This window comes from Ascidiella aspersa, chromosome 5, assembly GCF_963924565.1.
Source record: "Ascidiella aspersa chromosome 5, kaAscAspe10.2, whole genome shotgun sequence".
NCBI lineage: Eukaryota > Metazoa > Chordata > Ascidiacea > Phlebobranchia > Ascidiidae > Ascidiella > Ascidiella aspersa.
Window position 1 is genome coordinate 19,221,198 of NC_139451.1, and position 24,568 is coordinate 19,245,765.

Consider the following 24,568-nt stretch of genomic DNA (forward strand, 5'->3'; position numbering starts at 1 on the left):
TTTGACTAAGCTTAGGCCTTTAGGTGAAACTAAAAAACAAAAACCTTAACAAAGGCCGATCTGTTTTAGTGCTAAATAACCGCCAATTCTGTACAAGGGAAGAAAAAATACAAAAAAAGGCAACGACAATTACACAACAATTTGGCGTACTGTATGATGTGTTCTAGATTAACTTATCAAGTTTAATTTAAAATCTTGTGTAAAAACCGCTGCACAAATATATTTAAGCAAAATAATTGACTTTGGTGTTCCAAATCGCTCGCACATGTTAGCTTACCTATTGGACGCACCAAATGTCAGTCCAGGATCCAGAATCGTTGCCCCAAAAGTGTCGCAACCCTTACCCGTTTGCGCATGCGCCGAAAAGGCGACGAGGTATTGACTCTAGATGCGAAGTGCGATTAAAAAGGCACAAACATCGCACACTTTTTGCGGTTTAGCAAGCGGACAGGTATTGTCTGTCGAATAGAATGGCGACTGTTTGCGAGCAAGGCTCATCATCGTCGGTTCGGCACACAAGCTTAAAGTACTACACACAGAGCACCCACCCACTTTCGGTTAGTTTTAAAGGGCCAGGTCGCCTTTCGGGACAATGTTGTGCCACCGCTCGTGTCATTGCTCGTTGTCGCACTTGATTAATCTGTTTACGAGCGCCAGAGATGGAACTTTCTCTTTTGTGGCGTATTGCAACTGCCATTTTTAACCGAAACCTAATTTTAGTTTGCCCGCCATTTTTGACACCATGGTTTTAAAAGGGTTGCTGAAATGTGTTTTTGTTAGCTTCCGTCTTAAATTTGGGGTGATTTAACAAGAAAAAAAATCCAAGGTGGCAGTTTTTACGAGCGGGCACAGGTGTGGCCAAACTTACGCCAGAACACAAACAGCTCACAACAGTAGCGGGAAACAAAAGCTATTAAACTGTCGCGCTTTGCACCAATCCATCACGCGGCAGTTCCCACTGAAGTTCGCAAACACGCCAACCACACCAGACGCTTGAAATCTCGAACAATTAAAAGCGTTGACGTGTGCAACTGGTGACTTAGGTATTTGACCAAATTAAAAATATTTCAAGGTAGGGCCCTCTTTATAAATTTACGTTATACCGAAGTTATTTAGTTCTCTATTTTTAACGAGTCGCCCGTGATATGCAAGCGCATCGACAACCTTACTTTAAAAAAATGTCGCTTTGTAAAAATTATACCTTTTTTAGTTAAAATTTCACAAATTTTCTCAACATGCAGTAAAATAATTTACTATTGTAATAAAAACAAATATGATCGCTTTATTTCTGTATCAGTCTCAGAAAACTGCTGGCGCATTGTGAAGTTACGCACTTGGCGAGCCTAAGCCGAAGCAGTCCTCGCCACCCTTGAACAAAAGTACCCCGTGTTTGCGTTCACCCATAGCACACCTACACACTCACACGCAGGCCCTCCCTCTATTAAAAACTCCTTGGGACTCTTTCTCCTTTCATCTTATTCCGTCGGCGATTTTTAATTTGCCCTCAAGAGCCTGAAATGCAACACAAACAAGCCGCGGCGTTGCCAGTTTGCTTTGCAGACCCGCGCCGAGTTTTTCTACGTGATCCCGTTCGCCGCCGCGTGTTTTTGTTATAAGCGGAAACTTCAACGGTGAAAGGCTTGGCATTTTTTCGCCCCCCCTCCTTTCCAAAGGGGAAAGCGTACAACGGCGAATCCGTAAGGCGACACCGGGCGTTTTTGTCGTCTCTCCTTTAGCTTAAGGTTAACCGGCAACTGTTTGGCTTTTCAATGAACATTTTATGCTGGCCGCTAAAACTTGTATGGTCAGCGACTGTTTCCTTGCTACCAGCAATATATTTATCGTTTAACAAAACAAAAAATCATTTCCTAACATTATATTTAAGAAGTTTTTACCAAGAAAAGCAAATTAAAAGCAAGTTTATTAGTGATACTAACAGTAAACCTAAATCTTTGCTATGGGCTTTTTTGAGTATTGGGACAGAAGACGACACAAACTTAAATTTGTATTTAATGAAAACACTCATAAACGAACATAAACTTCTGATTAGGAGTAGAAAGATGTTCTAAAATATTTATTGTACGTGGAGGTAAAACTTTTAAATATTTCACTACTAAACTTTTAAATAATTTTACTACTAAACGGCTTTGTTTATTGCCACTGCGTTTTCCAGATTTTCTCTGTTAATGTTCGTAATACGTGATACGTGTGTTATTTTCTAGCGCGTTTTCTGTTTCATCTCTTTCACAGGACAGTTGACGCCATTTTGATTTTCGTTACGCAACTTCGCGTTTCTGTCGAGCGCCGAAAATTTGTCTCATCTTTTTGGTTTTGAAATTTAGATCAGAGCTATGTCCGACATATATTGGCCCAGAAAGGTTTTCGTTAGAATCAACTTGTTAATTGTTTATCTAAGCTTCTCGTTTAAAAATGTTTAAAGTGTACCTTAACGTCAGTCAATATTTAGACTTACTTTTCTCACAACTTCACCCCTTTGTGTAGCCGCTGTCAAAAGGACCCACCATGACTTCACAAAGGGGCTAGGTTGCATCACACGCAGCACGACCCCTTTATACCCTACAATTCGAAAGGGACTCATTCCCCCTTAAAAATAAAACTTTACACCCTTGGACTTTTATACCGGTGTCGCCGCTTTCAAATATACACTGGCTCGGTTATTATGCGAAGTCGGACAAAAATGCCGCAAGTCAATTGTATACAAAAAAGTGTATATAGGTCGCCATTGTCTCGCAAGGACCCTTTGTGTACGCGTCCGCACCGTGTTGATTTAGCCGCGCGACACGGCCGATCGCGACCCGGCTTAATATAAAGCTTAATATCGATATTTCTGCGCCGGATCTCGAACTGAGTTTGGCGCCAGGCCTTTCGCGTGAAAGACTGAACGCCACGCGGTACAGGCGCTGTACGCTGAGCCACTCTAGGAACATGCTGATCCCTGTTTTTACAAAAAAACTCTATTTCTGTCGGGACCACGACTTTTTAAACCCGAAAAAAAATCAGCGATTCATGTTAAACTTGGAAAAGGATTCGTGCATTGTCATCAAAGCCACTTTTGTATAGAGGATTATAGTTTTACACACACAAACGCCGTCCATGATAACCCTATAATGACAAGAAAAGTTAAACAAAACGATAAAGTGTACATTAAACAATGTTTTATGCCGTTTAAAAATAGTTCAATCGTTCTCGTTCTGGCCTTGATCGACTAAAAACAAAAGCTCCAACAAAAAAAATAACATCGATCCCAAATGACTGTGTTCCTATAAGAACTATAAGAAGCCTAAACTTTTAAAAAACAACGACTCTATTTTATTTATTTATTTTTTCTTTGCAGCACCGACTATCCGGGCGACTACAACTTCCAGATAAATTTCGGAGAGGCGACCGTATCGGCACCAAAAAGCGCCCAATACACTGTAAGAAGTTCGACTTGTTTTTCTTACAACTTATTACTTAACCCTTAATTAATGAGATTATTTTTCTTTTGAATGCGTCGCATTTTTGATTACGTGGAAAGTAGTTTTTGTGAATCCATATAGATTTACCGGCTTAGAGGAAACTAGTTAAGTTTTTTGCTATTGCTATTTTTATTTATCGGAAAAAAAGTTTTAAATATGGAAAACAAATGCTTTTGAGACAAATCAAGTGTCCCCGACACCAATCTCGAAAAGGTTTGTTAAACTTCTACTAAAAACAGGTTGGAACCATCATCCGAAACAAGCATAGGCTAGACAAGCGACTTACCGCCCAACTGGCGAATCGCGAAACCACCGGGAATTTTTTTAAGACTTCGCAAATCCTATCATATTTGAAAGCATACGTGGCGTCGGAATCCATCGCTCCGTATTAACGATACCGAACAACAAAGCACAACGATAAGAGAGAGCAACTCGAGGGCCTTAGGCTGCGCAATGTGTGCAAACAAACCGCTAAACGGCGAAATGGCCAGCTGCTGCCATACCTGGCCTTCCACGAGGGGCAAGGGCGTCCGGACACGATCCGGGCACGATTTTTGCGGTATTAAAGTCGGCGCCGGCGTATTTTCTTCTTTGCTTGTCGTGGATTATCTCGCTTAACTCGTTTGTGTGAATGGGGTATATTTCAACAAATGAAACCCGATTCACACCTTGGCATTTGTCATTTCCCTTTAAAGTGCGATATGTCAAGTTTTCGTTACTTTAGTGACTTTTAAGTAGCAATCTTTCGCCTGTAAACACTGAGTGTCATAGGCGCACTCGTTTTAAATTTAAACTATTTTTCTTGTCGTCTTTTTGGCTTGTCTAAATTGTGCCGCTAACCTACTCATTTAATGCGTCACAATAGTAATTGGGTAAATAAAAATTTGGTGTAGATAATGTCAGCCTCCTACGTTGCCAATATGTACTTGAGCATTCTCGTTTTAAAAAATTCCCCAAGACCTGTGGCCTCGTCGTTCTGCAAACAAAATCACCTTTAATCCCCAAATTAGCGCGCAAGTCTTCGGGCAAAAATCCCGCAAATTGAATTCGAGCGCGCTCGGCAACAAAGTAACCTTGCGGCAAGAAAGGGCGATGACGTCGCCACAGACAATAGGCGCTAAATAGTGCACCGGGGGTCCGAGGGGATTATCCCCGGGGATTAACCGACGGCCTGCTGGGTACACGCGACCAATGGCGGGCGGGTGGCGCCGCTAATGGCCCCCGCGGCCGACCAGGTATCGTACGAAGCCCAGGGATTTAACGGCGGTGCAACGATCGCGAGTAGCCAGGGCGGCGCCTCTGGACGCGTGACGTCACGGCGATTGATTGACAGCATATTTTAATCACTTGTTCGTTAACGTGTTTTCGGCACTTATTAGGACTAGTGCTTAAAACGGTTATAGTCACTGTTAAACGATAAGCTATAAACACTATCTGCCCCGACAACAATTCCATTTTCGCTGGTCTTGCTCGGGAGTACCATATTGATTTTTACGGCTTATTATCTTCCGTTTTTCAATGATAAAGTTTATAGGTTTATTTTCCGATGTGTGCGAATGTAGTTAGTTCGAACTTCAAAACCGAGGGTTTGGATAGTTCAGTTAAACGACATACGGGACAACATCGCAATATAAAGCTTTCCCATTTCTGTTTTGGGACATCAAAGGGAAGGGGTCGAACGATTTTGCTTTGAAGTGCTTGTCGATCGCCCAAAAGGCATATCGAAGAATTGTTGTTTTAAATCCGCAAAATCCGGGCGCCTAATACGCAGACCGCCACACGCGAAGGAAAATGGACAAGAAACGAGTTGTAAATTGTCCATGTAAACATCAATAAGAATGTTTTCTCGGGCACTGCAATTATGTTTGTGACCGATGAGCGCGAAAAAGTTTTTACTACAGTGTCATAAACCTCTTTGTCGCAACATCGAAACATTGTTTCATTTAATAAAGGTGCCAATCCGTTAAACGTAGTAACCTCCAACGAAACCTAGATCATTGAAATAAAAATTTCCCTGACTTTCGTTTTCGATTGTTATATGCAGCTGCACCAAAATCGCGTTAAATGACGCCAACCGCTTGCGTCGCAAATTTACTGTTGATACGGGACACGTGGACAGAGCACAGTTAACGCTTGATCGGAATGATTAGGGGAGGGGAGGTTTATGTTGGTCATAGCCCACTTTCCCGGTCATCGAGCGTGATGATAATCGCCCAAAACAGCAGCACCAGAATCATTGCAAAGACAATGAAAGATGGCACCGGCCACCACCGAGCAACACGCGTTCAAAGCACGTCAAACAAAACAAGATCTCGGTGAATAGGCCGCGTCGCCAATGGTAAAGGATACTCGAAGATGCTCAAGATGCGCCTTGTGCAAATAGCCGCCCGCGCTTAAGCGCCTTTGAACCCACGCCATAACTCCCTCGAAGCCGTTCATAAGGCGTCTAATCCGTCTGACAAAAATATCTCTCCGGTATATCTGTCGCGTGATTAAAACTACCGGCTCGATTTGCAGGGATCTCGGGGTGGTGGATTTCGCCGCGTTTTTTTTTTGGTGAAGTATTGGTACAATTTGCCATTTTTGTCCGCACTTGAGCGCTCTGTTAAAAAGTAACTGTTTAAGGTTTGTTTTCCTGTATAGTGTACGATCTATTTTTTTTAGTTTGATACTCACTTCCCATCAAACCTCGACGTTAAAATATACCACTTTATAGGCATTAAATCGAAATTCACCCCGACTTTGTTTCCTTGGGTTGTATTAGGAGTCCAAAAAGAAAACTTTTATCACCGTAAAATAATTTCCAGATGTTTTGTTAGAAAATGTTATTAAAGGAATAAACGCAGTACATTTCTTTCTGCTGTACCTATAGTTAAGTCCTGCGCCGTCTCGCTTTTTCACGCCGACGCAATATTTCACGCCCTGAATTTTGCCCTTTCCCTGTAGTACTCGCACTCGCTGAACAAGCTCTTCGTGAAAATGAACGTCACCTGCCCGATCAAGTTCAAGTGCGATCGTCCGGCGCCCATCAACTGCATCATCAGGGCGGTGCCGGTCTTCAAACGGCCCGAACACGTTACCGATGTGGCGACCCGCTGCCCCAACCACAAGATTCCAGACGAGGGTGAGTAATATGGAAAAATAACTATTAATTGCTGGTTAATTTAATGCCTCCAGAAAGACATACCGAAATCAGTCGGCCTAAGCAGGATTTTCGTGAACAGGATTTTTTTAAGAAGGGCTTGATCACAGATTATGCACATTGCGTTTATGAATTATGTTTTCATAATTGTTAGTTTCGTGTTTCATAGTTGTTGGTTCATATGTTTCATAATTCGAATATTAAATAAAGGATTGTGCTAAGATATACCAAGTATTCGAAATGCCGGTAGCACACCGATACCAGCTAAATCTTTTATGTATTGGGTAAAAAATTCGCTCTAAGATAGAAATGCTTGAATGTAATGTTGGTCTTTGCAAGATGCAGAAACAATCTGCTTTAGGGTACCATATTCATCGTTTATATGAAAAGCGCAAAACCAATCGTCTTGCGACCCCGGATTCCAAGCTGGCGCCGAAATTTGTATAAGCCTGTTGCCATTACTTAGCAGCACAAAACGGCAGAGCGCCACTCAAACACAATGCCAGGTTTCCACAAGTTTCCCTTTTTCGAGCGCGCGTTATTTCCCGGGGGTTGTAAGCAACATTTGGACTCCAGCACAAGCTTTTGCGTGGTCTGCCCACGATTTTGTACCGTGAGAACTTCCCACGTCAATTAGGTGCCCGGTGTGTTGAAGTAAAACGCGTATAGTGGTGTTTAGCTACATCGACCCCACAGCGCAACGGCCTTGTCCGTACTTTTAAAGGTGGTCCGACTTAAAACAACAATAAGCATTCGCTATAGGGTACATTACGTTTTTAAAGTATTAGCCATATGGTAGTGCGCAATCACCAAGCTGGTCGAACAAAGTTCACATCAAACCGGACTTTTTTGGGCCGCCACTTGAGGTGACAAGCTTCAGGTTGGATATCCGAGTCGACAAGAAATCGTGTGACCGTTGAACAAACAGTGGCCCGATGCGGAAAGTGGTCTCCGTTAAGACAACAACGAAACCTTCGTGCTAAACTAGCGTCCACCGATACAAGTGGTCGTCGCGCAGCAAAACGACAACTTGTAGCGATATAGCCGACCCCCCCAAAAGGAAATTATTTGCCCAAGTACGGTACAGGCGATTCTGGCGGGTGTTGGTTTAAGCGGCTCTACCTTCGCTCCCATCAAGTTTCACCCGCGCTTTCGAGTGCCTGGGAATGACGGTGGAAGTCGGCGTTTCGTCATAAGTCCACGTCGCGACGTGTTTTAAATAATCCATAAATATATTGCCACTCGTAGCGGCGCTACTGTTGTGAGTTATGGGATCGCTTGCTCTTGAGTACCTGAGAATCGTCTCGGTGTCGCCTCGCTTTGGGCTGTCGGTTAGGTTCCGTGGTTTTTCTTGCCGTAGCATCGTTTAGTTCACCCATTGATTTGCTTAAGAGCGCCTGTTAAATACATCGTATACGATAAGGAAATTGATTTGCCTTGAATATGTTTTTTGATTTTTGAAATGTCGTTTAAAAATCATCCCGTCTACCTTAAATTGCTCCACACGCAATTATCATTAGGTTTTGACAAAACTGTTCAGTGAGCTTCTGGGCAATTAAGTCGCGCCTGGCCTTGGTTACAAACTCCACAGTCTAATAATACCCATAATATCCACAGTGTTATTTTAAATTGGTGCCATTATGGTATTTGCAGTTTGACAAATTATGCCATTTCATTTGAAGTTTAGCGGACAAAAGCACAAATCTAAATTTGTAGTGACAATGAAAAGTGCCCCCACCGTGTATATTAACTCGGCCCAAGTCCCTACAATGTGAAAGCGTGTGATTATATAAGCGATAAAATAGCCCCGGCGACGTTTTCTCACGCGAAAATACACGGGCGGAGAGCAGCGACAGAACAGTAATTTTCCGCGCCGGGCCAACTATCCGCCAAACGAAACCGGAAAATTGTATGTACGCAAAAATTGCCCCAATTTGTACGCTTTCCCTGTAGATAGAGAGACGGCATTCCCGAGTTTTTTTAGGGAACCCCATGGAAAAGTGCTGATAAAAACTGGCAGGACAGATAATATAGGTTCGCCTTTCAATGCCTTTTGTGCTCCCCGTCATTGGCGCCCCGTACTTTGCGGCATAAAGGACCCGATATAATAACATACGCCGTGCCGTCTTGTCTGTATATATTAAGCGACGTCCGGCAAAAAGAAAACATGTCCGCTGACGCCGGTTTGCCTTCCCCGGCCTTTTTTTGTCTTGTTTTTCGTCCGCTCTCGTTCGAATACGTGTGAAAATCACGTCGCCCCCGTGTTTTTGTTGCGCAAAAGAGGCGCTTGGGGAAAAGTTTTTTTTTTTATTAGTCGCCGTTTTGCTTTTTGTTCCGCCTGCGTTCTGTTTTGTTTAGTTTGTTTGTGTCGTCGGAATCGTGAACGTCTACTATGGGAACTCGCTCAAAGGCAAGTTATTGGCGTTGTGACGCCAGGCGGTATTTTCAACACTTAAAAAAACATCATCTAAATAAAATCGAGATTTTTTGCAAAGACTTCGGACAAAACTGCTTTAATTTTATGGGCTTACAAAACACTATATGTAGTCCTAGTAATCTTAATAAAAAAACACGAGCTATGTTTTTTAATTAATGTTATGCCTCGTAACACAGTTTATATATATATTCAGTATATTTGCGTACCCAGCAGACATCCTTATAATTTAAGGCTATACAATATACATCGTTATGACACACATATTTCAAACGTCGTTATCAGTTGTAGGTTTTGGCTGTGTTAAGAAGGCGCAAGTTTTAAAATCGTACTTTTTTATTTATTAATTCTCCCAAATCACTCGTACAACATAGACAAAGTGTCAAACCTCTGCATTTCTTTGTTTCTAGTCAACTACAACCTGCAGTCGAGCCACCTTATCCGCGCCGAGATGCCCAACGACACGCAAGTCCGCTACGAGGTAGCACCCCAAGATGGACGGGAGAGTGTGTCCGTATTTTACGAACGCCCTCAGGTATTGGATAGGGTCGACATTTAGGTCCCTAGACCATTCCTTGTTTAAATACCTTTTTTATTTGCGTTTCATCTAAAAATATTTCGTTCTAACATGCGCGTTAGATCGATTTGATGCTATAGTTTCATGGCGTGCAGCGGTAGCCTAATCGTTTTCAACATTAAAATATTTGGTAGTATACTTTGATATCTAGATTTATTTTAGCTTTGTAAAATTAGAGCATTTCATTTTTTTCCAAAAAATGTTGGTTTAGAATTAGAACCGTACACTTTAAAAAACGAATTTCAACTAGAATTACATTTATTTATTTACAATCAATTTAATTTAAATCGCAAATTTTTCTAATAAGATTGTGAATGGTAAATATATATGAGCTATAATGTTTTATAGCATATCCTTTTTAAACTTTAAAACTGAAATTAGTTTACTGAAATTATCTAGTCGTCTAAGGCCCCTCTGGCCAGCTTCTATGCAGTACATTGCTCACCTTAAACGCTGTTTTATTTCTGTTCTAAAGGTGGGTGCCGAATTCACGACAATCCTCTACAAGTTTATGTGCTTGTCGAGCTGTGTAGGAGGTATTAACCGGAGACCGCTTCTAACCGTCTTCACTCTGGAATACGAGTAAGTCTTCCCTTTTTGATCTTTAACCTTTGGTTTTTAATTCGACCCTGCCAAATTGCCAAGGTGTTTAACCGCTGCCAATGCACTACCGTTGCAAAACGGCAGGTTTTTTTGCCATGTAAACTGAATTAACAAGCGTCGAACTTTGTTTTACGCTTGTTATTTATCACCGACAAAACAAATCATTCTAACAATTTTTTAATCCAATTAAACGTGGGTGTTTTGTTGGTTTCAGCTATTCGAGTAAATTTATCAACATCTTAACCTCTCCATTTCAGTGTTTTTTCATATGTTTTAGCTTCAAATCAGTTTTGTGAACGAATTTTGTTTTATGGATTTTTGTTTTTGCGAAACGTTAACACTTCATTTTAAGTTTTAGTAAATTATTTACCAAGGTCAAATAAAGTTTTTTTGTTTTCTCAGTGGTCAGGTACTGGGGCGCCGCGTAGTGGAGGTCCGTATTTGTTCGTGCCCTGGTCGGGACAGGTCACAAGAGGAGAAGAAACAGCGGTACACCAGCCCCCACCACCAAAACGGGCCAGTTGATGGCTCCAGCAAAAGACGTAAGACACGATTTCGGTGTACTTTTAAACTCGATATTGCGACAAGCTTGTGGACGAACTATATCTGTAAATTTCATAAGTCACATTTCATGGTCTGAGCTTCATTACCTTTTAGCGTTGGATTTGCACGTTTTAACATGTTTTTGTTTACTGTGTAATCCATGTTAAGGGTTGCTATAGAAAAAACGTTGCTCAATTTTGCAATCTTCACTTTCCACAAAGGGTGTCAGTAATTTTGAAAGCTGTAGTTTACAACGTCTAAAACAGAACGAAATGACCAGGTAAAATCGCGTGAGGCATTTCATTATAGGAATTCCCGACTAAATATATTTCCGCACCCGCAACTGCAGATTACAGCTTGCGAATGAAGTCGGAAGCCAACAATAGGCGAAATGTCACGTCGTCTAAATTGAGCCTTCGCCTCAAATCCAAACAAATTCTTAATGATACGACCCTGAGCCAGGTTGGGACGGGCTTAACAACAATACGGGTATTCCCCGTCAAATTACTGTCCCTTGTTCCCGTTTTGTTCGTCTTTTCACCTCGAGCTTAGTTAATTGGCACGTCCCACGCTTTGGGAATCGCTCTACCCGGGAGTAGGGCGTTTTGTTACGTAACAATGGGCACTGTCCGTCGTCAACGGCAACTGTTGTGATTCAAACCTCGCCCCAGTTAAACTGAACGCTATGTGCCTAGGAACAGGTGCTGTGTGAGTGTGAAAACCAACCCCAAAACAACAAAACAGCATTCAAAAGCAGCTGGCCGTTTTGCATGCTTTTTGCTGTCGCATATATAGCGTGCGAATTTCGCCAACATGACTGGACAATATTTCACGCTCATTAAAGCGAGCCCAGTTGCTCGTTGTTAACAAACAAGGTTGTTTTGTTTGGTTTTGCTTTCTATTCAGAGCCGTAACGCGCCTGGCGAACAAATATTGACAGCTGTACTTTCACATATGCTCGTGCAGTTATGACTGACCTTTTTTGCAGTTGTGTTACGTCTTGTTGTTTTTGTGCACGTTTTAGTGGCACAAGCCGTATACACTTTACATATGTCAAATAGTTTTAAAATTATTATTTTTTTTTCATTTGGTACGCAACATGTATATGATCGCCTTTACGGCGGACAAACTATTTAAAATTGATTTTTTAATCGGAGCATAATGGTTGGAGGTTGTAGTAAGACGTAATAAGAATATCAAAGCCCATACAGAAGTAGGTATCATTTATATTCTAAATTTTAGAACGTTTTGAACAAATCGTTATTCATTTTCAACATTATGCTCGAAACGTTCAAAATGATACCTACTTCTGTATGGGCTTTGATATTCTTATTACGATTTTTCTATCATTCTTCAACCAATATTGATGATGTCCAGCCGTACAACTCGTTAAACACAGTTCCTTTCCCTACAGCCTTCAAGAACCTACAGGGCACAATGGAAATCCTACAGACGGTTCCGAGCAATAAAAAGCGGAGACTCACCCAGGCCAATGGCGATCAGGAAGAATTCACTCTTAAGGTGAGTTTTAGAAAATTGTAACGACACCATGTGAAAAAAAGGTAATTCATACTTTGGACGGCATTTTGGTAGTGTTTTTTTAAGTGGTACTGGGACTTGTGGGTTGTTGTAGGGTAGTTAAAGTTGGCACTGCCATTTTAAACTTGCCTATTTGACATAACGTTTGATTGCTGTTACAGATTCGCGGTCGTGAGAAGTACGAGATGCTGAAGCGCCTGAAAGAAGCGCTAGACCTGATGGATTACGTTGGGACCGACCAAGTGGCAGCTTACAGAAGACAGGAAGAAGAACATGCAAAACTGTAAGTTTCCCCTTATATTTTTGTATTCTTAAAACAAAAAATAACGTTTAGTGTAAATTTTCATAAGGTTTTCAGTGTTTAAATTTTAAGACACGGCCAGCAAGTTAACACTATATAAGTGTGTAGTAGTTTTCGGGGACAACTAATAGTTGTAACATAATCGTCAAGTTCAGATCGTACCTGGAGAGAAAAGATCAGGTGTTTTTAGAATCAGGCGTGCTGAACAAACGAGCATTTTGTTTGCTTTTGATCTTTTGATTTCGATATTTTGGTTACACATTTTAATTTCATTATCACCGTTGTTTTTGTTTGGTTTTTTAAGTATTTACTTTTAGCACTTTCCACTGAGTTTTGGTGGCTCTTTGAAATTTGACATGCTTGTTCGTTCAGCACGACGCGATGCCTGCGTCATAAACGCTAAGAAAAAAAAAGATAACATCACAATTGACAAAATATCATTGCGTACTTTCAAATGGTCATCAAAACTAACCATGTTTTTGTTGTTGTTTTTCTTTCTCCGGACCTTTTTATTTTTCCTATGCATGCTTTCTCGATTTCCCCTATATTTACGCGAACTTTCACCTTCAAAACTTTGCCATCACCCCAAACCCATTCTTACCCTTACCCCCAAAGGTTCAAAATGGAACCTCAGATCCCGATGAAAGAGTTCCCGCGTAAACCTGCGATGTCATCGTCGTCTTTCTAAAGCAAAAGCAAAATCTTTCAAATTGGCGTCAAGAAAACTTCGAAAACTTACATCGTGCACAAAAAGCAATTTAAGAGGTGCACTAAATATGCGGTGTTCTCGCCTCAGCTATGAAAGCGAAATTAACGCCGGTGTATCCACAATAGAGTCGTTTCTTATCCCCCCAAAAACGTCTCACAAACCAGTTTATTGATACACCTGTGGCCTCATGTGATAACAACCAGTTCTTAATTTACATACAGTCGAAAGAAACGTGTGTGTTTACATGCAACACTTTCCTGCTTTCGAATGCATGTGGCTAAAAGTCTAAAACTTATTGATACATTGTGTGCTCTAAATTTTGTAGAACGCGACCTTTCGGGGTTGTTTTAATTTTTTTACCTCGAACAACATAAAAAAGCTCATTTTTAAGCTTATAGTTTTAAAGTTCCTGATTTCTTTGGCGTTCCCATCTGTTTAATATTTTTACCCTTGTTTCTTTGTTTCTGAAGAATGTATAACGTTCCAGCTATCTCTCGTTTTCTCTGCAGTTCATTTTTTTCTTGTGCGTATAGTAGGGCTTTGTCCCTTCTGTGTTAGCTTATCTTTCATGCTAGGCTGATGCACACACAAAAGCGGTTTTGGAACTTCAAACTGACAAAATTCTTGAAATCTGTTCAAAGAAAAATCTGCCTTCCGTGCAAAGTGACTTAATCACTCGAATTCTCCCCAATTTGGTTAGTTTCAGTGCCGAAACCGCTTTTGATGCACCTCTTTTTAACAGTGCCTCTTTCCGATGCGTGTTTTTACTTGTATTTTTTTAACGGTGCTCTTTTTTCATGTATGCACATGTGCGCGTGTCTTATATGCTGGTGCTTTAGGTGAGATTCGCTTTGAACTCAAAGTAACGGCGACTACTGCTACTTAAAATGTCTCTCTCAGGCCGGTACAACTTCGCGCCACGATTTCCGTAGCCGTCTGTCACCCGTGTAACCAGACCCTGTATTTCGGCCCCCACCGGGGTCCCAAAAGAGCCCCCCTTCCTGCACTCGTTGAACTGCCATTCACACACAAATGCTGACTGTTAGACACCCCGAAATTGTTTACGCTGCTATTCCCCGTTGGAGGCTCCTGTTTTTAATACATAAAATCTCCCGTATATGCGAAAAAGCGTTCAACCTGCCAAAAAAGCCCACTTATTTTTTGCGGTTTCTGTACAATAGAACTATGTTGCCTTTTTTGTCCATACTCTTTGTGAGCAAACTAATCGTGCCTTGATAGCTCCGTGAAACCGACTTGTAATTAATTAATAATTTAGAAAAACGTCGAATAACGGTATCGGTGCTTCGGCTCGGTGATTTAAGCGTGAAATTGGCTTAATTTACTTGAATAAGCTTGCTTTATGTGGATCACTACTGCCAAGTGCTCGTTCGCGACATTAACTGCGCTGTCTCGTTTCCGCCGGACTTGGACTTGTCCAAGACCGCCAAAGCTGTCGCGTTTTCCCCAATGTCCCTCCGAGCTTATCTCATTTCACTTGTCCCCCTTCAGTATGCTGCTATATATATTTTGCCGTCCGCGGGCGCCCTGTCATACCAGCGCAACATGCATTTAGCGATGTGCCGCAATCATACCAACCCCATAACGTTGCCTACTCAGCTTAATAGCCCTTTTTACCATTTTTCAGTTGCCCGAAACCATAGAAAAAAAATACCAGCCACTCGCTCCAAATATTACTTTAAAAATCCGCTTAAGACATGGCTCTTTTACTAGTTTCAGCATTGTCTCGAACTCGCCGTTTATGTGCACAACGCACGCCTACAGAAAGAAAAAATGCTTGTAAATAGAAAAAAATGCTGTAAAAGTGTGTTTGAATATTTTGTTATTTTAAACAATATTCCACTGCGTATCATTGGCGATCTTATCTCAGTCGTATATCTAGATATTCCAGAAGTTTCTAGTCGCCCACATCCAGATTAGTCTATGGCGTAGTGCGGTGATGTACTCTCTGTATATAGTGCTTGCTTGTCGCGTTCGGTAAAAAACACGTACTACATTGCTAGAAATGTAATCGAGTGAACGAACTCGGGCGATTCGCACGATTGTTATACGTGTCGCCGTTTTTTACGCGCACACAGTTACACGACGATGACTGCTGTTTCTTTTCACACCCACTGTGCTTTTTGTTGGCGATATAATACGTGAAGATCGGTGCTTTTGCTGTGTTAGTTTTATACTGTCCGCTGTTGTTGAACAATTTGTGTTGACCGAAGCGTGAACGATTCTTACTATGTTCGTTTAAAAGTTAAAACCAACTTGCACAAAAATCTCATAAATCCAGCACCGAAAGCATTTTCCCGTTTCCTATTAATAGCTGATCGTTAATGTTTATGCTATCTAGTGGTATTTTTAGTAAATAGTTTTATGTTTGCACTGAATCCAATAATGAAATATCGTTTTTGTTAAATATTTTCTAAATTGTGATTTTTCTTTTGCTTTTGGTTTTGAGTGATCAAATATTCTAATTAAGTCCTTTTTTAACAACTTTTTTATTCATAATCGACGGCGTATTTGTTATAATCTATATTAATAATCGACAGCGTATTTGTTTTATTTTTTGTTCGGCGATGAACTACACCGCTAAAATATGAACTCGCCCGTCCATATTTATTGAAATAATCGCCGCTTTTCCAATCCAGACGGTTTACTTCAATACATTACGCCTATATGTTACTTTATTACCAAACATACCCTATTACTATTCTGTATGTGAGTTTGTGTGCTGGACACTACTTAATACAGCGGTATGAATAATCAGGCGCTACAGACATGTTTTTGATGCCCTATTACAAAATTTTAAAAAGAAAGAAGATAAATTTAGTTTTTCTACCTATACTGGCAACATTCGTATCCACCACTGGTTTGAAATTGCTCTAAATTTAAGGTAGATTTGTTAAATAAATTAAGCCCTCAACTTAAGTTAAAAGTTCAAAAGATAACGGCAGCCTCGGTTGTATTTTTTCTTTGCGTTCACTGTTGCTTGTCCTCCTCGATTATGACGTAACACCACTTCGCACACTGTTGTTTTTGTTTGATTTCTCGCGTTTTGTACAAAACGTCTTTTGTTTGTGTTCGTACCGATGAGAAATAAAACGTTTATCGCTCAAACAAAAAGCAAACAAACTGCTCTAGTTTTTTCAGGCCCTGTTTGAAAGAAATGAAATAGGCAGGAAAGGTTTAATGATGGATTTTGTGAAATATTATTATTATTATTATTATACTTAATTTTGAAACTGCCTGTATAGGTTTTTCTTACCTTACTACTTATCCTATATGGACATTTTAGCAACCGTCCTTGATATAACTCGTGGGGAAAATGACTTGCTATAAATCGCATTTCTATCTGAGATTTGCTCCCGACTTATTCCCCATTATTTTTGCCAGGTCTTCTGGCGCATCGACCAGTTCAAGTGTTCAACCTGCCGAGCAAGGTTAGATTTTATTTCAGGATTGTGGTAATTTCCAATAAATTAGACTTTCGTTTTTTTCGTTTCATTGCACCGACGTGACATGGCCGACTTATAACGGTGTGAGAGTTAAGAAATTTATATGTAAGGATGTAAGATACTTTCGTAGTTTAGTCCGATAATCATTGGGGGGAAACACCACCGCCGGTCCGATACCAATTGACGTCATTTAACGAACACCACATAAGCAAATAAAATTTGCAATGTTTTCGCGTAGGTTAATTGTAACTCTTGTTAATATGCTTTTTCGGAAAACGATTATCTAAATCTATAAGTGGAAAGCAGCTGGATCGTAGTATGGCTGACACCACCCTTGTATGAAAATGGTAGCCTACTGATACTTTCAATTGGCATCGGATGTCGGCTCCCATCCAATATATTAATAAAGAAAAGTTCTCCAAACCAGGGCTTTGTCAATTCACGACCTTATCGATAGATTGCATCAATTGCAGTCCTTTTAATGGGACACTACACTAGTTTTAGCAACCCTATAACGTATTTTTAGTACTGATTATGAATATTTGATTAATCGACTGGAGTTAGACAGTCTCTGACATAGTTTAAAATTGTTTTTTTTTTTCTGAATGCCATTGGTAGGACTTTCTATGTTCCATTCGACTATTCGCTACGCCAGGTCAAAAAAAACATACACGTTGATCCACTCTATGTTAATTTCAACTTAACTAATAAATTTGAAGTGCAACTCGCGAGCTGAATTTTGTCCACTCCTGAATTAGTCGATCACTATGTTGTTATACGCTTACGTTCGCTTTAGTTATACACAAACAAGTCGTATTTATTTCAAATAGAAATATAGTAAAACGTAAAATGTTATTACCTCGTGCCACACTCGGGCCATATTAAAAGGTTTCGTGAACCGCATTAGGGGGTTTCGTGAACCGGTTAGGGGAACGTATCTTGTGCAGGCAGACCTAGACAACTAGATTTATTTTAGCTTTTTAAAATTTCGTTTTCCGTTTTTCCAAATTAGATTAGATCTAGATCATTTTAAGTTTTCCCATATTAGATTAGAATTACGTAATTCTCAAAAAAAGGAATTTCAACTAAAACTCCATTTAATTTTTCGCAATCAATTTCATTTAAATCGCGAATTATTCTAATAAGAATGTGGATGGTAAATATGTGTGTCCTAATTTTTATGCCTTTAATCATCGCATATGCTTTTTAGACTGTAAAAATTACACACAAGTCGTTTCAACCAAAAAGTTTTAATCCAAGCTCTTTGTTTTGACAAAGAGGCTAAAAATGCCGTACTTGGACAAAGTAGCATTTTTGATAAAATCCGAATTAGATTTGCACCAGAATTAGAGTATACTAGTAATTCACAAATTAGATTAAAATTAGAATTGGTCGCATTTTGCTCTAATTGATTGAACTGAAAAACTATAATTATCTGGTTGTCCAAGTCTGTGTGCAGGCCTGCACTAAAAGAATCCTCAACTGAATTTGTATTATTCTATTTTTTACGTCGTTTCAAATTTACCTGAGTTTGCAACGCGGGTAAAAAAACGTTGTGCTATTTCACAGCGTCAAGCTCTGCCCAACCAACCAGCGCCTGTATTCTAACCGTGGCCGAGCCCCTGCCACCCTCTTCAGCGCCCCTACTCGACAGTCAACCCTTCTCCCTTACCCCAACCCACTCCAGCCACCCCCTGACTGTCACCCCGACCGGAGACTCGTACGTGGGGCACAACACTCAGCCCCAGGGGTACTGGGAATCCCCCAGTGGTCATGACGTGCCCGAATCATCGAATGTGTTGAAACCCGAAAGGTAACGTGTTTTGTTTTTGCTGTTGTGACTATACCAGGGGTTCTTAAACTTTTTTTACTGCGGACCCTTTATTTTTTTGCTTCGCGTGGACCACGGTAGGCAAAAAAACGTCATAAATTGACGTAATAATACAAATAGACTTCACAAATCTGTTGATTTCGCTCCAAAAATGTAATTGTGGAATGGATTCTAAATATAGTCAGTGCAAAACCGTTTTATTTTTAACTAAACTGTTTTCTTTGAAAAATAGATTAGCCTACTTCTTAAATACAGTAGTATTTCTATTGGGTCTGCATGGACCCCCTAAAACTAATTTACGGACCCCAAGTGGTCCATGGACCCCTGGACTATACAGAGCCTTCTTCTCTTGAGGGTCCAGCCGGCCTATTTATTTTGTTCATAGTTTGTCGTAAATTCGAGTAATGACTGAGTGGCTCCTGTTTTTACTGCAGTGATTGTGTTACATGCCCTTACCGTGGTCACGTTGCCAACATAAAGGGAAAATTCTATAGGTGTCGCATGAGAAATTGTTTTTATTAATTTGTGACTTAACGCGCTTCAAACAAAACTAGTTACGCCGTGACTTGGGGATAAAAATGCACTAGTTTTTTTTACCAACTAGTCTAATTTCCTAACAAATTACCCACTTAGGCAACCTTCGATCTCAACCTTTCCAAGTCTAGAGTCGCAATCTCTAATGGACACGCAGCCTCTTCTTCGCGAAGCAAGCGGAGTTTCGACGTTGTCGTCTTGCAGCGGAAGACAAGGTAGAAAGCATAAATTTACGTTAAAAATTAGCGACAGCACCACAAAGGTCCAGTAAGTTTGCATTGCGGCTTGGGTACATCACCTTGGACTTAACTCTTTGTAACTTATATTTTGAAGACTAATCCGGCTACGTATGCATAACCTATATATAAAAAGACTTAACGTAGCATAGTCTAAACCAGTGTTTCTTAATCAGGTGAATGGTTCACCCCAGGGAGAATAAAAATTTTTCAGTGGTGAACCAACCAAAAGGGGTGAATAAGGGTGAACCGTCAGAAATGGATGATAGCTTGCGAAGTGATTTTGTGCTGTTATATATAGACGAGATAGTTTTATCATATCATGAGACAAGGGTGAATGAAATCTGGAGATAGATGCTAGGGGTGAACAAAACCAAAAAAGTTTAAGAAGCACTGGTCAAAACCAGTGGTTCTTAACCTACCATTAGTGATGGCCCCATTGACTCTCAACACTTTGTGTATAGTACAATTAACTTGGAAATAAGCTAATATCAAGTGCACTTAATATTAGCTTATTCTGTATTTTGTGATAGATTTGTTTTTATTTTGTGATAGATATTTAATTCTATTTTTTACCTGATACTGATATGATTTTTATTCTCGTGTCGTATTTTCGTTAAGATTTTGGACGCCATGTGACCAGAATCACGCTACGTCAGACGATATCTCTTAACTGTGACACCGGTCATGTAAAAACGACATCAAAGAAGAACGTGAAGGTAATGCAACATACGGGAAACATTCCAAAACAAAATTTTGACGAATCTAGCTGAAAAAGTATTTTAAAACCGTTCGCAAAATTGTCTTGAGCTTAGTAATTGCAAAAACAAATATTTTGATTTATGAGTTTTCAATATTTTTCTTAGTTTACAGGAAAGCCGAAGTGGCTTCTAAAGTTGATTTGAATTCTTACAACTCTGCGTTTTGATCATTAAATACAAATAAAGCTCCCCAAAAAAACATTCTTGAAGAGTACATGATCAAATTCAAAACGAAAAAAGGCACACCTATAAACTGGATATTAACTAAGTCAGTGCTTCACAACCTTTTTCAGTTCGCGACCCACTTTTAATGCAAGTTTTATTGCCCACTATGAGATTTGATCAGATTCTTTAGCAATAATTTGAAATGCAATTAATTGGAAATAGGAATAACAGTCTAATAAAACCTGCATCTTTATTACTGGCCTACGTACTGAAATAGAAAATGCATTCGCACGCGACACAACACCTCTAATTGTTACGTCTTTGTTACATTGTTGCATAAATGTTGCGGATGCAATAATTTCCCGACCTAATAGAAAACATTAATACTTTTTTTTTTGCGATAATTGTTCTCATCTGTGAATCATCTACGATCAAGACAAGTCGGATCTACTAAAATGTAGCTTATGGTTAGATTTTAAACTTATGACTTTGTTTGGCCATACCAGGACCGTCGCTCTACCGACTGATTCTTGGTATTGCGAATCAATATACAGCCATGGCACTGTGGTTTAGGCACAGTAGTACTGAATCAAGCAAAGTCTAGTTTTTTAAAAGAAATTTTACTAACGCCAACATCGATTTCATTCAGATGGAAAACGCCCCAAAACTGGACAAAGTTGTTTCCTCGGACGACGAGACCTGGCTGCCAGCTCACGTCAAAAGCGAGGTGCCTGATGACCCGCTCACCCTAAGCCAGCAGATGGAGGCCGATTCAGCGGGTGGAATACAACTATTTTGAAACTGCTGACTTCGTTTTGTTTGGTACTTCGGTTCACAGGCATTATGTGTTTTTTTGCGTTTTGGTTTCGTTTTTTTGGTTTCATCACGTTCGTCCATATTTCAATTTCTTTTTTTTGTACGCTTGAATGCCAAAATCCTACGTTTTTAATTTTTCATATCAAGTTTTGGCCATTCCATGAATTGCTCTACCTCGCTGTTAAAAAAACTATAAAAGCTAGTTACACGCAACTCAGACTTACAATAAATAATTACAGCATTGTAAATTTAATATTAGGCTTAACTTTTAATGTTTATTTTTCATCGTTATAAAAAATCACCAAAAATTTTAGCACTTTAACAACACTGTCACTCAACCCAAATCATGCTCTTCTTGTCGACCAATTTTATTTTGTTATTCATAAAATTGTTTGCAAATGTGTATAAGGCCGGCCTTGCATTCAGCAAAAGCATGAGTTTTCTGTTTAAGTTTTTTTCTTTTGAAACGGTTTGAAATTCGTACAAAGCGTTTTCCATTAACTTACGTCCTTTTATTTCGTTTTCGTCCTTACAAGCGAAAACTCTATAATGCTAGAGACCTTTATTTGTACGCTCCGCTATCGGTAATAATAGTACAACATCAGTGTGTCATATAGCCTTTTTATGTAATATTTTTACAAAGCTTTTTTTAACCTCTTGCCTTATGTCACGCCCTTCAGCTGCTTTTCGTTATACCAGCTGCTCTGTTTCCTCGCGCGTTTCAAAAGTATTCAACTTTTTCAGAGGTTTTTAGTTCGGTACCGAAATTTAGGATAATCCCTAAAACCTTGCGAGTGTGCAAGTATTTGTGGAAAAGCAGTGCTAAAACTATTATATTAAAATCTCTTACGATTATTGAATTGTTGGTCACCTGCTTCTCGAAATATAAACCCATTCAGATTTATTGCACCTCAATATTCCGTAACAACATTAGTTTAAACTTATAAAACCCATCGTATCACAAACGTCACTTACTTATACTTTGAGTTTCAACATTGCCTTATTTCATCCAAACGTTACAACGAAATCCAGCCATAAGACGGAGATACTACGAACAACATCAACGTCGGAATAAAACACAGTTTGGAATAAGGCTAAAATAGGAATACCTATAATGGTCGTACTACCGTCTAAGTCGGAATAAGTCCTAAATCCATCCGGAATAATACCTAAATGGTTAAAATCAGGCCTAAACAGCACTTTACCTAACCCCAACCCTAATATACATCAGTAACTCCCTTAATAATTTTAACCCTAATCTATTTTCTAACCCCACCCATTACCCACCAATAACCCCAAACAAGCCCCAAAAAACGGTGCCAAAACAGCGGCGTCCGACGGCCCCTGATCGTCCCCTACTTACAGTTTCAGGCGTTATTTTGGTCATCGGCCTTATTCGGATGAATTTAAAACTTATTTCCGCAGATTTAGGTCAGACGATTTTGATTTTATCCGGTACTGGATATTACTGCGTATACTTGGCTGTAATATGTTGCTGGTCTTAATACTACGGTTTTATAGATTTTTCTGAGCCTAAAGCACTTTAGGTATTTCTGATTTTTAAGTCTCATTGTGTGTTACTACGTCATAGATTGATGTTGGGTTGCCCATTTTTTGCAAGAGCTGCTTTGTCGAATTGATTTTTAGTTTTGATAAATAAAGCAGGCCTAGAGTTTTTCCTCTGCCCCAGTTCCGCTGCTCGTTTATTAGACTGTTTGTCAGCTGTATATAGCCTTTTCACTTTCTGTCATTTCTGTTCGTTTGTTTGTTTGTTCTGAGTTGTTTCTTTTCTGGCCGCTTATTCGTGCGCCGATAATAAATTTTATAAAAGGCATATTTTCATAGGCTGCAAAAAAACTATACAAATCATTGATTAATTTCTGCAACTTAGTTCAACGTAGCACAACCAACACATTTGCGTAGGAAACTTAGTTTCTCGCGCACTTCTTGAGAGCCAGTCAAGTCCTTGTAATAAAAATTCAACATTAAATTTGGTTTTAATATTTCACAAAATGAGTGATTCGTTTACTCTGCCAACTCACCATTGGAACATTTTTCAGCAAAACAGACATTTCCCCCTCTATAGCACCGTGTTCTTTGTATTGTAAATTTAAGTGAACGCATCCGGTAGATTTTTAGAACTTTACTGTTCGTACAACATATTATTAACACTAATTAGGTTGTTCAATCTGCAGCAAGTTATTAAACATTTTTTTATGCAAATCTGTCGAAAATCTTGAGGTTGTGCAAATTCGATAGGGTCGAGGAAGTATCTTATGCTTCTATTAAGTTATAAAACACATAGATCAAAGTTTCAGGTTTTTTATAACCTTTAAAAGTCGAAATAAAGGAGGTTTTCTGGGTGGACTTTAGACGGTTCAATAATATCGAACGTTTACTTGCAAATTCGAAATGATTTAGCATCTTTATTTAGGTTGTTTCGTTATACCTATTTGCCTTTCTATTTGCTAATTGCCCTAATTCATTTTGGATACTCCGATTTTATTTTTATACCGATCGCGATATTTTTAACAACTTGCCATACCTGCGATCAAATTTATCAGCTGTATTGTAAACTTGGTATAAACAAATGTACTGATTTATCCAAAAAATTAAACTATACAGAAACCAACAAATCTGACTAGATTTTTTTCTGATATGCCCAATTTACTGGAAACCATTTAAAAGGCAAAAAAATGAAAATATGACAAGAACCAAGAATATGAATAGATTTTGTTTCAAATATGCTCAATTTACTGGAAGTCAAGGCGGTAATAACGGTTTTGTGTTTTTTTGCTTTGTTTGACAGTCGTTGTCATGTGACATTCCGGTTTTAATTCGAAACTCGACAGTGATTAAACCAGTTTGTTAGCCCGGATCCTGATCGTCGGCGCTGTCATTGTTTCGTCATAGGCGCTTGTCGTTTCGCATGCACAGGCATGTCTTGACTCTTTCATGAAAATCACCTGATAAGAGTGAGCTGCCTGAAGCCGCTTATCTGGAGTGAGTGACAACATTGACGGCGACTGAATGTGGGTACAGAAGACATCGGATTTGGAGTGACCAGACGCCATAATGTTCGTGTCGCCTTCGCCCAGCTTGACCCGCAGCACCCCGGTAACCCACACGTCTTCGAGCGCGATCATGGCGGTGTTTCGCGAAACTTAGTACAGGTTCGCGGCCATTCGCGCCGACAGCATGTACATGGGCCCGGTGCAGGAGAGCGGCCAGCGGTTAATCGAGTACGAGCTCCTGCTGACCAACCACTTGTTTGACGGCGTTCGATACACGGGCGCACCCACTAAAAATACGCGCCGCAGATGATGGGGAAGTTTTGCAGCGCCTCGTTCACGTCCGTGCTGTTTATCAGGGGCAAGCGCTTTCGTATGACGTCACCCACCAGATGCGTGATACGAACGTGAGATGGCGCCACG

At 39.9% G+C, this 24,568-nt stretch overlaps 1 protein-coding gene across 5 annotated transcripts in view; it reads left to right on the forward strand.

Annotated features, from left to right (window-relative positions):
• The window catches only part of LOC146145236 (uncharacterized), a 57,208-nt gene extending 34,268 nt beyond the window's left edge, over nucleotides 1-22,940 (forward strand). For all 5 annotated transcript variants that reach the window (XM_083390336.1, XM_083390335.1, XM_083390337.1 and 2 more), the window contains 12 exons: nucleotides 3,356-3,437; nucleotides 6,426-6,603; nucleotides 9,466-9,590; nucleotides 10,108-10,214; nucleotides 10,638-10,777; nucleotides 12,193-12,299; nucleotides 12,479-12,600; nucleotides 16,730-16,776; nucleotides 18,361-18,604; nucleotides 19,256-19,371; nucleotides 20,014-20,111; nucleotides 20,968-22,940. In XM_083390336.1, the coding sequence (XP_083246462.1) occupies nucleotides 3,356-3,437; nucleotides 6,426-6,603; nucleotides 9,466-9,590; nucleotides 10,108-10,214; nucleotides 10,638-10,777; nucleotides 12,193-12,299; nucleotides 12,479-12,600; nucleotides 16,730-16,776; nucleotides 18,361-18,604; nucleotides 19,256-19,371; nucleotides 20,014-20,111; nucleotides 20,968-21,117 (1,516 nt within the window). In that variant the 3' untranslated portion in view covers nucleotides 21,118-22,940. The remainder of the gene's footprint in view (nucleotides 1-3,355; nucleotides 3,438-6,425; nucleotides 6,604-9,465; nucleotides 9,591-10,107; nucleotides 10,215-10,637; nucleotides 10,778-12,192; nucleotides 12,300-12,478; nucleotides 12,601-16,729; nucleotides 16,777-18,360; nucleotides 18,605-19,255; nucleotides 19,372-20,013; nucleotides 20,112-20,967) is intronic.
• Nucleotides 22,941-24,568: the final 1,628 nt, after the last annotated feature.